The following is a 16,125-nucleotide window of genomic DNA, read 5'->3' as shown; positions in this document are numbered from 1 at the left end:
ATACAAACGAAAAATTCCACAAAAAATCAAAGAAAAATCAGGAAATATTTTAAACGCCCTGGTAAAGTAAAAAAGGGAAATATTTTATAAGTACGCATAACCACGACTCCAGTGTACCAGGTATTGGGCAGAGTATTGAATCTCAACATAATGAAAGAAAACCGAAAGGGCGTGCTGTACTAAAATATTGCTTTGTCAAGTCGTACGGAATGTAAGTTTCGATGTTAATAAAAATTCAGTGTGAAATTCACTGAAGCTAGCTTAGGCTGCACGCCGTGTGCGGGTAGCGCAGCGTTTTTCATGATCGTTTAATCATTGTTAATTATACTCAAGTAAAATATTTATATTATCCTTGTTAATATGTTGTGCAAATTAACTAAAGAATTCGATGTTTACAAGTAATGAGATTCCTTTGGCGCACTTTACAGCATGTTAATGATCAACAAACCGACTTCATGCTACCGGCATCGATCATCAAATCTATCCAACCGGTAAAGCGCGATCATTAATTTAATTTTCCAACTGACTGCTTAGCCTGGGTTTAATCTGTTTCGAGTGCATGTTCTCCTTACTGACCCATTGAGGTGAACAGAGTAGCAACGCGCTTTAAATCCCGCTCGTTCCCGTCTAGTTGGCTAGCAAACAACATCTGGAGTTGGCCTATTTCGACGAAAAAAAATAGACTCAAAGCAACAGCTCGCTCTTACCAGTTCCCTTCATAAGCATCCAAAGTAGGTAAATTGAGATTAACGATTGTGGAAAAATGCATATCAGCTGCTAATCTTTCCCTTATAGATATAAGATTCAGTTTCTAGACAACTCACTTTCATGCTATGCCATGTAGACACTTATGTTACGAAACCAAATCTGGATGAAAACTAGACATTTAACAAGATGTATTTCTTATGGAAATTAGATAGACATATCTCTGCTGATTGTTGCCAATGTATGTTCGGCAATCTATATCAAGTATGAATTAATCAACAATCAAACAAAATATCAGTTCTTCACACATCTGAAATGGACGAGGAACTGTGCCATTAGTTGAATCACGTTTCATTCACCCGTGATAAATGCACCGCTGTAAATGAGAGATCATCGCTTGAAATTCGAAAGCAATGAGATATAGCACAACACAAAAACAAAATATGGAATTAGAGATGGATAATACAAACACACAATGTAGACTGAATGAAGGCTCAAATTTAAGAGCAAAATGGGATTGAAATGGATATGGTTCAAATACACATGTGAAAAACTAAGAACATTGTATTCAAAGAATGCAGGGTATGCCTGCAAAATTGTAAGATCTTATGCAATAATTGTATGAGAATCTAGCATTTAGGCATATGTTCTAATACATGTTTTGGTAAGTTGCTGGTTTATCAAACATATATAAATCAAGAATATAGAAAAGATATGCTTAGTTTTTGATATGTTCCTTCACATAATTGTGAGAAAATCCAACATCCGCCAGTTGGGTGTTGCGATTAGAGAAAATATTTGACTATTCGAGGCAATGTATTGGATACGACTTATACGCAATGCGATCGATAGACTAATTATTCGCAAGAGCAATGTCAAACATAAATTTATTGTGGACATCGAAGTCGTGTACAGAGGAAAGAAGTCAACAGTGAGTTTTCTTTTTCTTATATCAATAATGGTTCCTTGCGTAAGGGGCAAAATATATTCAGAAAGAACATTGTTTTTAATAGTTTTCTGCTAATCTATTTACATAATTATAGCTCGTTGCTTCAACTAGAATCATCCAAAAATGTATAAGGCCGATACAAATATTTAAAAACAATTACGTCCCCCCCTCGGTTTTTTTTGCCCAAAAATAATATTTTTGAGGGGGCAACAAAAAAACGGACAATTTTGAGGATTTTCTAAACATTCTTCAACAAAACCGAGGAGTTTTATTGATTTATTCCATTTTAATATTTATTTTTAATTATCCCCCGCCCCCGCCTTGACCTTTCGAAAACAAGTAGGACATAATTTAAATTAAACATTTGTAACGGCCTTATTATGAAATATCAAAATAAACCTCCTTTTAATTTTCTATTAATTATTAATTTATCAAAACAGTTCCAAAAATATCCACGTGAACAATTGTTAGACCTCAAGCTCGTTACCAGTTCTTTGATACATCTGCTCTTAGATCTCGAGATGGCTCTTTGAAACTAAAAAAGGGAATCAGAACAAATCTCTAGGCTGCTGGTTTTACCAACGGCAGTATTGAAAGGCTTTTTTGGAGGCTTTTTCCAACTACACCCAGGTTTTTTTTACACGGTTGGAATTCATTAATTTCTCGGGTAACCTGATTTTTTACAGCTTTTTAAATACCCCCTGAATTTTCTTTGATTTTTTGTGAATTTTTTCGTGGGGTTAACTCATTGTTCCATTGATGCTGAAGGTCTTAAACGACTAAAACAAAACCAAAAAAAACCTGGATGTAATCAGGTAAAAGATTACAGCGGTTGTTGTCGGGCTAGTTTGATCGCAGGATACCTCAACGGCCACTGTGAACCAATCGAAACCTAAATCATGCTCCGCTTTGGGCATTAAAAAAAACTGTAGAAGACCTTTTGATCTGCTTCTTCATTGTAATTTCCTATAACGAGGAAAAATCCTTATCAAAATTGACAAAAAATCATTTTTTTGCAGAAAAAATTTGACATGTAGGGGAAGGTGGTCGGTTACAGGCACTGGTCGGGTGTCGGCAGCTTGATGTTTTTAACAATAACGCCTTCAGTTCATATTTTTGCTTTGAATGGATTTTTGGGGTATCGAAAACCGATCACTTTTTCTAAACGGCATGAAATCAACACCAAACATATCTTTTATAAAAAAAAAGTCTAATACATAGAATACATCCATTTTTACCAGTTACTAGCTTGCAAATATACTAGGTATGCAAATATCATCACTTTGTTCAATTGGGCGAAAGTTATAACAAACGACTACTTTCCCCTACGCCAAATTAAATTGAAAGGGAGATATTAAAACCAAAGGAATGCGTGCTCTAGCACATTTTGTTTACTACATCATACACAATTTTATTTCATTCGTTTGACTGCATCAAGCTGATTCTCAGCAAACACAAAGCAAACTTTCCTAATTGACTCTTCCTGCTCCTTCAGTGTTAACTACTACCCCCCCTCTGCTTCAGAAGCATAGACTATATTATTATTACGTATTACGTACACGATCAACCGAACAATATGTTCGGTAGGGTGGCTCAAAAAACACTTTTTCAAATTTTTTGATGGGCCGCCCTCTTATTCGGTTCTATTTGATGCCCTGATGCTCTGGACAAAATTTCAGCCAAATCGGTCAACGTTTGGGCAGTGCTAAACTCGTTGGAAGTTTATATGGAAAAATGTATGCAGAAACATCCAAAAACAGTGATTTGCAGTTGGACGGCACAATTTACGGCCAAGAACCATGATACCCAATCAGTTCTTGTAAAATAAAATACAGAATGTTATGCTGAAAACCGCGAGAAGATTAGAGTTTATTACGCAAAGATATTAGCATTTTACTGGAGTGTTGTGGGGGTGAATTTATTTCTTTTCAAAGGTAAAAGAAACGAAATTTGCTCAAACCCCACTGCAGAGAAATGCTAATAACTTAGCCGGGCAAACTCGAATCTTCTCGCGGTTTTGTGCATAACATTCTGTATTAAATTCTCCAAGATCTGAATGAGTATCATAGTTCTTCATCGTATGTTGTGTAGTCCAGCTGCAATTTACTGTTTTTGGATGTTTCTGCATACATTTTTCCATATAAACTTCCAACGAGTTTAGCACCGCCCAAACGTTGACCGATTTGGCTGAAATTTTATCCAGAGCATCAGGGCATCAAATAGAACCAAATTTAACAAAGTTTTTCCCATACTAATTTGAGCCACCCTAATGTTCGGTAATACCGCAACGAAGATTTTGGTTATGACACACGGTTGATTTAATCAGCGAAAGCTATAAATATAATTTATAGGCAATTCGAGCTGGGTGCAGTTTTTATCGTAATAGCAAATCATACTGAGGAGATCTAACACGTGCTAACGCAAGCCTTACGGGAGAACTGTTCCGTTTTTCATTAGCTATAATTACAAATTAATTTGATCTCGAAAGGAAAAAAGCAAAGCTATCTGCTTTTAAGGACAAGCCCCCCTTAACCCAAAACAAAATGCACTCGCGTTTTCAAGGACACACCATTTAAAACGGAAGCAACGCACAACTGTCATTATTATTTGTTCACGTATGCTACGACCTAGGATATGATGTGCCAAAAAGTCATTAAAAATGATACCGATTTTCTGTCACAATCGTACCGGTTGCTGATTGGGTGAAAATGACAATCGATCTTCGATGGGCGGTGGCACATTTTCCGAAGGGCAGCTTATTGATAACTTGGCCGTGTTGCTGGTGTATAAAATCGATATTTATAAAAAAAAATACGCAAAAGTGCTTTATTTGATTTTTTGTGTAAAATTAATTTATGCTACACTACCAAAAATCCTCACATTTTTATTGGCAAAAATCCATAGATTTAAGTTATGATGTATATAAGCGCACAAATAACCATTCTTCATGCAAAAAAATTTTATGTGTGGTCACGAATAAGCAATAATTTGGTTTGTTTGGATCTATATCGATTATATTAGGGTTATGCTATTGCAGAAATTTATAATCGCGACACATATACTATATATTGTTATTTTTAGCAGTGTAGACTGCAAATGATAGGGGAAGGTGGTCGGTTGTCGGCACCCTTTTGTTTTTGGTCCGTAACTTTCGTTCAATTGCACAATGTGGTGATATTTGCATACCAATGGAAGCCAATAGGCATAAGCTAATAACTGGTGGAGAGATTTGTTTTATTTCATCTATTGGAACATTTTTATTAACAATTTTGTTAAGCGTTGATTTTATGCCATTTCGAAAAAGGTGGTAGGTTGTCGGCACCCTAAGAAAACACCCAAAACGAAAAACTATGAAGTGGAACGGAAAACAAAGCAATGAAAAGGTATTTGGTTTGTTTCTTATTATATTATATAGCACGTATGTTAGCAAAAATAAGCGCCAAAATTGGGGCCGTATTTCTTTGTTTCGCGATGAGTTAAATATATGTTTAGTGTGATGGAAAACGGAGCAGAATACCCTGAATCTGATGATGAAATCCATGCGAGAAGGTTTCGACCCTAAACATACAAAACACTAACTCTTAGGGTTGATTTTAAAGCTTTTGACGGTGGAACCCGGGTTCATATGGGTGAAGTTAAAGTGAGGAAGAATTAACTCTCTTCACTATAAACGTGGACCCGTAAAAATGAGCCCCGAGGCGAACCTCTCGGCATGACACTCATAGTTATGCTGAACCCATGATTTTGGGATAATAGCAAGCATCACAGAAAAAAATAATGAAAACTAAGAAGCGCGTAAAAAATAAAGACGTGGAAAATTAAACTATTTTGGGCGTACATGGATATTTCCGTACAATGTATGCAATTTCTATAGCATTATGTCAGTTTCTATAGCATACATCATATAAAAAGAGACATAATGCAATGGAAATTGCATACATTCAGGCGATAAAATGGTTTAAATTTACGCTCTTTTTGGCATTCCCTTTACGTGCATTACTTTCGTGTAAATTTCAACAACTTTTTCTATCTGTGTATATTGGAACCCAGAGGCGATCCTCGAGGGATTGATTTGCGGTACCCGATATTTGGGATGATTGTACGCAACAGTAAATATTCTGAACCGACTGAATATGAAACCATTAAATATTGGTTTCACGATATGTATACGAACGTAATTCTTCATACATCCAGGTGAATCCACTGGTCCAATCATTAATTGAGGATACCGAGGGCCCGGTTTCGATTCGATGGGACCAGTGGCGTGAACATTTTGACGCGTACCTCACATGGACGCTGATGATGTTTGGCGGTCCAGATGTGCGGAAAGTAATTGGCAAAGTTTACGAAGCTGATCATGCAGGAGCAACTGGAAAATTCGGTAGTCGATCAAATTGTAGCAACTACGAAGAATTCAAAACTGAAACGGAAATGCTTGGAGAAGGACAGATGAATCGGTACAACTTCAATTCTAGAATTGTCTTGTCTTGTCTTGTCTTGTCTTGTCTTAGCACATGCACAGCCAGTATATACAACTTCAATTCTAGAATTGAAAAAAAAAAACAGTGCAACAAAATCTGTACTAGAGATACAACTTCGAACCCAACAAAGGACATTCTATTGAAAGTCAGTTCAAATAACTATGTACATAAACGCATTAGGTACAGTCGCTGTGAAGGAAGACATAATATAAATGTTGCTGCGTGCCCGGCAAGGTTGAAGAAATGCAACATGTGCGATCAAATTGGCCACTTCAGCCGATTGTGGGCAGCAGGGACTATGTCCAAGGGCTTTACGAATTGAAGGCACACGATCAAAAAGACGCGCGGAAAAACTCGTGTAAAAACAGAATCCTATGTACACATATTTTCTTTTTCCTACATATTTTTACACTTCGATATCATGATTTATGATTATTTATTTTGATGTTTTTGTACTTTCATATTATTTCATATCATACAACAATGTCTACAATGCCATCACTAAGCTGTTTTTTAATGAAAGATTATTTATATTTTTTTTCACATTTTACCATTTACATATTATAATCAAATGCCATTTTTTTACATTTTAATTGCTTTAAACATTAAAAAATACGCTTTTTAGCCATGACAAGCACTCCATAATACCTACCAGTAGTTTTTTTTTGTTTAGTCTCTGCCTTTTTGTTCCGTAGAGCTCCACAGCTCTTGCCATCCGGAAGATGCTCCCAGTCGAACCATTCATCGAGCACGACGACACGCCACATCGTCCCTGATGCCAGATGCCCGGATGAGAAGCTGAAATTTCCTGATCTCAAATCCTAAGCCCCGTCCATCCTTGAATATTGTAAACTAACCTCGAGTCACCACGAGTACGCTGGCTTCTACCCCTCTCTTACTAACTGTATAATAAAATGATATTGATTGTACATATCACATAGAACCATGGCTCCGTAAAGTGTTATACACTCCTGAACCTACCAAATAAACGAACTTGGAAAAAAAAAATACCTACCTGGTTGGCTACAGCGTCGATACACCTATGCCTGGCGTATTGTAGAGCTCCATAATCGTCGGTCTTGGGTGATGTTCCTCCACACAGATAGAAAAAGTTGTTGAAATTTACACGAAAGTAATGCACATAAAGGGAATGCCAAAAAGAGCGTAAATTTAAACGATTTTATCGCCTGAATGTATGCAATTTCCATTGCATTAAGCCAATTTTTATATGATGTATGCCACAGAAACTGACATAATGCTATAGAAATTGCATACATTTAGGGTGTACTTGTTAAAAAATATCCATGTACACCCAAAATAGTGTAACTTTCCATGTATTTATTTTTTACGCGCTTTTTAATTTTCATTATTTTTTTCTGTGCAGTTTCCCCGAACGTTTGAGGTCCCCAGGTTCGATTCCACCGCGTACAGCCAGCGTGTTCGTGGCCTTCCACAAAGTCACCGGCTCCTATCTGGTTCTCTGTTGAATATTCGCTATTCATTCTTCCGACATTCGCACTAAGTGACCAGCCCACTGAAGTCTGCCGTATTTTATACGATTTACAATATTTTCTCCTTTGTATACTTGATACAGCTCATGATTCACGCGTCTGCGCCACACACCATTTTCTAGTTTCCCTCCGAGTATTGTACGCAGCACTTTTCGCTCAAAAACCCGAAAGCTCTCCGATCCACCTCTTTTAATGTCCATGCTACATGTCCATAAAAGGCCACTGGTAGAATCAGAGTTTTGTATAGAGCAAATTTCGTTTCCGTCTGCATGTTGCGGGACCTAAGCTGGATACGTAATCCGTAAAAGGCCCTATTCGCAGCAGCAATACATCTTTTCACTTCACGGGAAACGTCATTGACACATGTCACAAGCGTTCCAGGGTACACAAATTCTTCTACAACTTCTACAACATCAAGCACTACCTCTGCACCAACACCACTTGGTCTTCCCCTTCCCATAACTGCCACTATGTACTTTGTCTTGGTGGAGTTAATGGTTAAGCCTATCCTCGCCGTCTCCCTCTTCAATGGAACAAAAGCCTCCACTACTGCTCTGCGATCGATTCCAATAAGGTCGATGTCGTCTGCAAAGCCCATCAGGAGCATATGCGACCGTGTGATGATGGGGCCGTTCCTTTGTACGCCAGATCTCCTGATAGCACCTTCGAGTGCAATGTTGAACAATAAATTCGGAAGTGCATCACCCTGCTTCAATCCGTCTAAGGTCACAAACGAGATTGACACTTCGTCTGCAATCCGAATAAGACTTGATTTCGAGCCATCCAGTGTTGCACGTATCAGTCTAATCAGTTTCACCGGAAAACCATGTTCAGACATTATCCGCCACAGCTCATTTCTCTTTACTGAATCGTACACTGCTTTGAAATCAATGAACAGATGGTGACTCTGCAAGTTGTACTCCCGGAATTTATCAAGGATCATCCGCAGGCTAAACATCTGACCCGTCGTTGATTGGCCCTCACGAAAACCTGCTTGGTATTCGCCGTCGAAGGACGCCTCAAGCGGTCTTAGTCTGTTAAACAGGATACGCGACAGGATTTTGTAGGCCGAGTTCAGGAGGGTGATCCCTCTGTAATTGGCACACTCTAGTCTGTGCCCTTTCTTATAGATTGGTTGGCCTCATATCCAACCAGCCGGCAGGCAGTTCTTCATCCTCCCATATTTTCTGGATTGATTGATGCAGCTGCTCACTTCCGTGTTTGAGAAGCTCGACCGGGATCTCGTCCTTCCCAGCAGCTTTACTGTTTTTCAGCTCGTTTTGAGCCCTCTTAACCTCGTCTAGCGTTGGTGGTTCCACAGCTTGACCGTCGCCGACTCTGTCCATCCTGCTCCGTAATACACCTTCATTTTCACCGTTCAACAAATCTTAGAAGTGCTCCTTCCACCTTGCTGCCACCATAGTCTTGTCTGTCAGCAAATTCCCCTCTCGGTCATTGCATATGGCGGGCACTGGCGCTTCAGCTATCACACTCTCTCCGTGTTGCCCTTTTTTTCTGCGGTGGATTCGTCTCTCTTCTGCCCTTGCTACACTGTACCGCTCTCTGTTGGAACGGGTACGAGCCACTAGCATTCTAGCAACATTTTTCTCGTCCGTCACTCGCTGGCACTCCTTATCAAACCAACCATTCCGTTGGCGTCGCTGTGCAGTGCCTAAGCTTCGTGGATACTTTCCCACAATCTGTTGACGTCGCCAGATTCGGTGACATCTCCTATCCGCTCGTCCAGCTTCTGGTGGTACATACTGTTCAGCAACTCCTTCAACTGACAAGCGTTGGATATTGAAACGCATCTTTCTGTTGTTTCGTGAATTCGTGACGCTGGAAAGTCACGCCCGAATTTTTTCAACTACAAGCACTCTCCGTAGGCCTTATTAAGGCTCTCATAGAACTCATCCTTCACGTCATCAGGCTTATCGTTCGATGGGGCTTCCACCGGATAACATGCTTCATCTGCTTCCCGATCACCATGAAGCCAACTCCTCGTTCTGCTCTGTCATAGTAGATGTGGTACTTGAATGAAGTGTTCGCTATGGGATGCACCGCCCGGAATTCACGTTCTCCATGTGTACAGTTTAGTTTAGAGTCCCTCGCTAGCACTCGGACGATGATCAGCCGCCCCTAACATGGGGAACAGATGCTGTTTTGAGCCGCTCTTAACATGGAGAACAGACGCTCGAACAGATTTGCACCTCCGGAGAGGAGCAAATCCCCCCTTCCCTGTCAACATACGACCATAGTTCCCACCGAGGTTGGTTACCCGATCTTCCCTACAGTTGCTCGTATCCCGGCAAGCGCCACGAGGAGGTAGGGATAGAAATTGCTGGGTAAGAGGCTAAGGACCGCAAAATGGGGTCTATTTTATTCCTTCAGGTACGCGATGTACCAATGGTACGTTTTACCGAGCATTTGCCGTGTCCAAATTCCAACTCCAGATGTCTATATAGGTCGCGCAAGTTCTCCGCATATTCTTAGGTATCTGAACAACACTTCCTACCCACATTCCACGTCGAGCATCCGAGCGAGACGGTTGTAAGTCCGCGTACGGTCTGCTTCTCTTTTGGTTTTTTTCCTGAAGTACAGGTAGAGGTTTTTTTCCGAAAGTGTTTTGAAGCATAGTGCTTTAGTGGAAGTGGTGCTTAGCTGAAGCAGTTAAGTAGCCATTTAGTTGCTTTTGCAAGACAACGCAAAGTTTTGCAGTTTCTTCGGCGTCCATCGCAGGCGCAGGCATCATCGCCACACGCCGACAGTCACCATCCATCGTGCGTCTCCACCAACACAGACGCTGCCGTCCTGCCACCATCCACCCAGTTGCAGTGTTGTCTGCGGCAAGAACACCACCAACAGCGTGGTTCGCTTCGACCGCACCACCGCCCCGGCGATTGTCCATCCAGTCAGTGTGTGCTGCCAGAACCGTTAGCCGGCGACACAGCAGTGTGAACGCCAGTATTTACTTGAGCTCCCTCTCGTTGTTCCCCTCTCTTCCCCATCTTATTGGAATAGTTTTTTTCCTTTTTCTTTAACTCGTCTTCCCCTCTCATTAATGTGTGTGTGTGTGTGTGTTTTTTTTCTGGCCTTGTGATAATTGTTTAGTTTTAAAATAGATTGTGCCTCGCTGCAGCGGCGCATTTCGTGTCCGCAATGCGCGAAGGCGAAGATGGCGGGGGTACTTCGTATTCCATGTCAAATGTTTCGTTGCATTCGGGTGTTCCAAACTAAAATGAAATGGACACCAGCAACGCTAAAATTTCCTCTATGAGCCCCCGTCCCAAGCTCTACCCTCACGACTCTACACTGTAAACCTGACAATACTCATTAAAGAGTAAAAATCACCCCTTTTTTGGCAAGGTATGAACCTGTCAAAATAATGGGTAATTTATTTTTTCATATAATGCGCATTTTATGCCCATTTATAAGCTCAGAGTTTTTACTCATTAATGAGTGAAAAACAAGTTGAACTTTTGAACAAAATTTAATGATTGTTGCTCCTGTCGTAGTCGGCAGTCGGTGTCGAAAAACAAAGCAAAATAAGGTTGCTCTCGGTACTGCGCATGTGGCGGGGCGGATAAACGCTCGATCGTGGCATGGATCGAACGGAATTTACAAATAAAAGCTTAGGTGAGTTGGTTATATTTTCCTCGAATGTTCAATAACAGCATATTCTCGTTCCAAATCAATATATAGGGAGCTCCAAACTACCGGGCCTGCAACAAAGATTTTGCAAAATGGTTCGAGGAACATCCGATGAACGCGTACTGGATGGATATTCATGCGTCAAAAAGGATCGAGACATTCGAGACTCTGTCGACTCCAGCAATCGACGATGTGAAATTGGCAAATCCTCCCTTTTATGAGATTCAACGGATGGGGACCGTCTGTCTTTCCTATTACGCCAACTAGGAACGTAGTTAGAGATGGTTGTCGCAGATTTGGAACGCCGACGATCATGGAATTAGTTTTAGACACAGTCGCTGTTGATATTCCCTCTAGTGTACCTGCTGAGCCAGATGTGAACCGATAAGAAAGATAAGCGAACAAAACAGGTTTAGTTTTTACTATAAAAGAAAATCGCTTGTCAATTATTTGTTTTGACATACTACAAAATAAAGAACAATATTCTATTTATTCATTATTTCATGAATTCCTCGCAATTGTGTCTTTTGTTTGAATATCATACTAAAATTCGAATGCCTTTCTAAAAATAAAGAAGAGTAAAAAATACCCATTACTGCCAAAATATTTTTTGCCATAATGGGTAAAAAATACCCCTGAATTTGACGTAGAAGCCTTTTACTCATTAATGAGTAAACGCTGTTTACTCTTTTAATGAGTTGAACTATTTAACTTCATAATGGGTACTTTTTTACCCATTAAAGAGTACTTTCCTGGCACAGTGTAGTCGTAGTGGGCCGTATGTTGTTTTCTTTCGACCCAAAGGCAAACGTTTGAATATCAGCCAGATTAGCAAAGATCTGGAAAAGCGATTATAGTCTGCCACAACCATTGACCTGGTTGGGTCCAGTAAGATTCGCGTCACGGTCAGTGATCGCAAACAGGCCAACTAGATGTGAGCTTTTCACTCTCGTATATTTGGTTTATTTACCGTCAGCAGTGTGTGAGATCGCCGGGGTGCTGATGGAGGGAAGTATGACCTGCGACAAACAAGGTTTCGGTCGTTTCAAGAACGTTTCTTTGCCTCCTGTTGCGATACTGGATTGCAAACAAATCTCGCTTAACTTTTCAAAAGGACCTAAGTAACATTTTTTTTTCATGATTTAATTTGAGTATTGCAATCAAAAGCTTTCACGCTGTTCTGTTGATTGCGCTATTCAAATTAATTCATGAAAAAAATGTTAATTAGGTCCTTTTGAAAAGTTAAGCGAGAAATGTATTCGGTGTCGCAGGAGGGAGAGAAGCAGATTTATTCTCCGTCTGATTCTTTCTGCGTCACCTTCTCCGGGTCCGTTTGCCTGACTACGTAGTGATTGGCAAACTTCGTCTACCTCTTCGGCTGTATGTACCGAAGGTGATGAACTGTGTTAATTGCAAGCAATGGGCCACACCGCTCAGTACTGCTGCAATAAACCTCGCTGTGCATCATGCGGAGAGAAGCATGTGGAGGGGGCGTGCAAGACGGCACCGAAATGTGTCTATTGTAACGAAAGCCCTCCACATGCTCTTGAAGCTTGCCCAACGTACATACAGCAGCGAATCCACCAGAAACGGTCTCTTCAGCAGCGTTCTCGGCGAAGTTACGCCGAAATATTGAGGAAGGCCGCTTCTCCAGTCGTTTCTGACACCATCTACTCGTCTCTTCCTTTGGACGATCAAGGTAGCTCCGACTCCGAGGTTGGAAATGGGGTTCCCTTTGTTTTCAATGGCTCAACGAGGAAGAGAATAAAACAGAGCCAGCGACCCTCGAAAAAGCCTAAAAAACAGCCTCAAAGTGAGCCCCAATCCAACATGGTCAAATTCAAAGCGGGTGGAAATACTCAAAAACGTTCAACTTTTGTGGTTTCACATCGGGATGATCGAGAGTTTCCACCGCTTCCGGGAACATCTAAAATCCCAGATGCCCCAATTTTTGCGATTTCTCAGCCAGAAAGAGAGCATAGAGAGCGAGTAGAAGAGCCCCCGAGCGCTCCAATGTTCACTCTTTCTGGCATCGTGGAGCTCATCCTCAACTTCTTTGATGCTTCCGACCCCGTGAAGAACATGGTCAAAACTGTTCTTCCTATTCTGACTCCTCTCCTGAAGCAGCTGGCTTCAAAAATGCCCCTCCTCGAGTCATTTGTATCCTTCGATGGCTAACTTAGTCAATAAGGGTAACACGATTTCGATTCTACAGTGGAACTGTCGAAGTATTCTTCCAAAATTAGATATTTTCAAATTTTTAGTTAACAAATTACAATGCGATGCTTTTGCTTTATGTGAAACATGGCTAACACCAGATGTGAACCTTCAATTTCCTGATTTCAACATAATCCGCCGCGATCGGGCAAATCGATATGGAGGGGTGTTGTTAGGGATAAAAAAACAGCACTCCTTCTATAGAGTCGATCTTGCGCCGATGTCTGGCACCGAAGCTGTCGCATGTCAGGTGACTTTTCGAGGAAAAGACCTCAGTATCGCCTCGATATATCTTCCTCCAAACACCGTGATATCTCGTAGAGATCTCTCGCACATCTGCTCGGTTATGCCCGAGCCACGGTTGCTCTTGGGAGATTTTAACTCCCACGGAACAGGCTGGGGGGAACTGTACGACGACAACCGTTCAACAATGATATACGACCTCTGCGACGACTTTAATATGTCAATTTTGAATACAAGAGAAGTTACACGAGTGGCTCCTCCAGCAAGAGATAGCCGTCTAGATCTTTCCATTTGTTCGAGCTCATTATCGTTGGACTGTACTTGGAAGGTGGTCCAAGATCCCCATGGTAGTGATCATTTGCCGATCGAAGTCTCGATTTCCAATGGACCTAATCAATCTGTTTCTATCGACCTCTCATATGACCTCACGAAGCACATCGATTGGGGCACATATACGGAGGCCATCTTTGATGGCGTAATGTCGATAGTGTAGCATCATGGACCATAATGAACAATATAAATAAAAGCAGAAACAAAAAAAGAAGAAAGGAATTATTTTGAAATTATTGAAACAAATTTTAATTGATAAATTGCAGTTTTATCGATTAAAAAAAAACGACCGCCCATTGTTACTGTGCGAGGTCCCTTATTGCTATACACGTCATTCATGGCGAGCCAATGAAAAAGAGAAAGAATAAGATTACTGGCTATAAAACCGCATGCACTGCAGAGCATCGAGGAGAATTACGACGAACGTCAACGAAAGCACATCGTAGGAGCGCTAGAAGGAAGCAGTCGAACCGAGCCATCCCGACCCATCATCAAGAAGCAGCAGCCGGATCGTAGCTCATTCAACGAGCGCTACTGCAGTGAGTTTTTAAGAGTTTCCTCACTGCAGTAGACGTTAAACAGCCAGCGAACCAAGGCGCATCAAGCGAAGCAGCTGAATCGGAGCAGCAGCCGGCAAGCCAGCCGAACGGGGCGCATCCAGCCCAGCAGTCGGTAAGCCAGCCGAATCGAAACAGCAGCCGGCAAGCCAGCCGGATCGTAGCTCATTCCACGAGCAGCCGGCAAGCCAGCCGAATCGGAGCAGCAGACAGCAAACCAGCCGAACGGGGCGCATCCAGCCCAGCAGTCGGTAAGCCAGCCGAATCGAAGCAGCAGCCGGATCGTAGCTCATTCCACGAGCAGCCGGCAAGCCAGCCGAACGGGGCGCATCCAGCCCAGCAGTCGGTAAGCCAGCCGAATCGAAGCAGCAGCCGACAAGCCAGCCGGATCGTAGCTCATTCCACGAGCAGCCGGCAAGCCAGCCGAACGGGGCGCATCCAGCCCAGCAGTCGGTAAGCCAGCCGAACCGAAGCTCATCCGTCGAGCCATTCCGACCCAGCAGCAACCGGCAAGTCTACCGAACGGGGCGCATTCAGCCCAGCAGTCGGTAAGCCAGCCGAACCAAAGCTCATCCGTCGAGCCATTCCGATTCATCAGCAAGAGGCAGCAGCCGGCAAGCCAGCCGGATCGTAGCTTGTCCCACGAGCGCTACTGCAGTGAGTTTTTTAAGAGTTTCCTCACTGCAGTAGACGTCAAACAGCCAGCGAACCGAGGCGCATCAAACCAAGCAGTCGGCAAGCCAGCCGAACGGGGCGCATCCAGCCCAGCAGTCGGTAAGCCAGCCGAATCGAAACAGCAGCCGGCAAGCCAGCCGGATCGTAGCTCATTCCACGAGCAGCCGGCAAGCCAGCCGAATCGGAGCAGCAGACAGCAAACCAGCCGAACGGGGCGCATCCAGCCCAGCAGCCGGCAAGCCATCCGCATCGTAGCCCATTCCTCGAGCGCTACTGCAGTGAGTTTTTAAGAGTTTCCTCACTGCAGTAAGCCGGACCGAGCACGGATATGCAGAGCATGGAGATGTCAGAGGACGGTCGCGACAGATAGAAGCACTTCCACCGCGAGAAGAGTACGAGTTTCTATCCCTGATCCTTGACAGTGCTCTTCAGGCACAAAGCCGGCCAGTGCCAGAAGCTTCGGTTCGTAGGAAACCACTCAGTCCGTGGTGGGATGTCGAGTGTCCACAACTTTATCGCAAGAAATCCGCCGCTTTCAAAGAATTTCGGAAACACGGTTCGATCGTTCTTCACAAACGGTACATCGCGCTCGAGATCCAGTTCAAGAAACTGGTCAAAGTGAAGAAACGTGGATATTGGCGCACTTTCGTTGAAGGTTTATCGCGCGAGACTTCAATGAAAACTCTGTGGACCGTCGGGAGAAGAATGCGCAACGCGTCGTCCGTAAATGAAGATCGTGAAAGCTCGTCGCGGTGGATACTTGACTTCGCAAAGAAAGTTTGTCCGGATTCGGTGCAGATGAAACA

The 16,125-nt window shown here is 42.4% G+C and overlaps 1 protein-coding gene and 1 long non-coding RNA gene across 2 annotated transcripts; both read left to right on the top strand.

Annotated features, from left to right (window-relative positions):
* The first annotated feature begins 10,758 nt into the window (after positions 1-10,758).
* Positions 10,759-11,815, top strand: LOC134224118 (uncharacterized). The gene is made up of 2 exons (XR_009982848.1): positions 10,759-11,282; positions 11,349-11,815. It is a non-coding gene; the product is annotated as an uncharacterized LOC134224118 (long non-coding RNA).
* Positions 11,816-11,915: 100 nt separating this feature from the next.
* On the top strand, positions 11,916-15,609 carry LOC134221426 (transcriptional regulatory protein AlgP-like). Its single transcript, XM_062700617.1, has 3 exons — positions 11,916-11,919; positions 14,656-14,990; positions 15,040-15,609. The coding sequence occupies exons 1-3, from the start codon at positions 11,916-11,918 to the stop codon at positions 15,607-15,609; spliced, it is 909 nt and encodes a 302-aa protein (XP_062556601.1).
* Positions 15,610-16,125: the final 516 nt, after the last annotated feature.

The sequence above is a fragment of the Armigeres subalbatus genome, chromosome 3 (assembly GCF_024139115.2).
Source record: "Armigeres subalbatus isolate Guangzhou_Male chromosome 3, GZ_Asu_2, whole genome shotgun sequence".
Taxonomy (NCBI): Eukaryota; Metazoa; Arthropoda; class Insecta; order Diptera; family Culicidae; genus Armigeres; species Armigeres subalbatus.
Note: the sequence above shows the minus strand (reverse complement) of the source record. Positions and strands in the feature narration are given on the sequence as shown.

Excerpts from the sequence above, each read along its gene's own strand:
- LOC134221426 (XM_062700617.1), top strand. Across the intron at positions 14,991-15,039 it reads CGCATCCAGCCCAGCAGTCG|CTCATTCCACGAGCAGCCGG; the intron begins GTAAGCCAGCCG and ends GCCGGATCGTAG.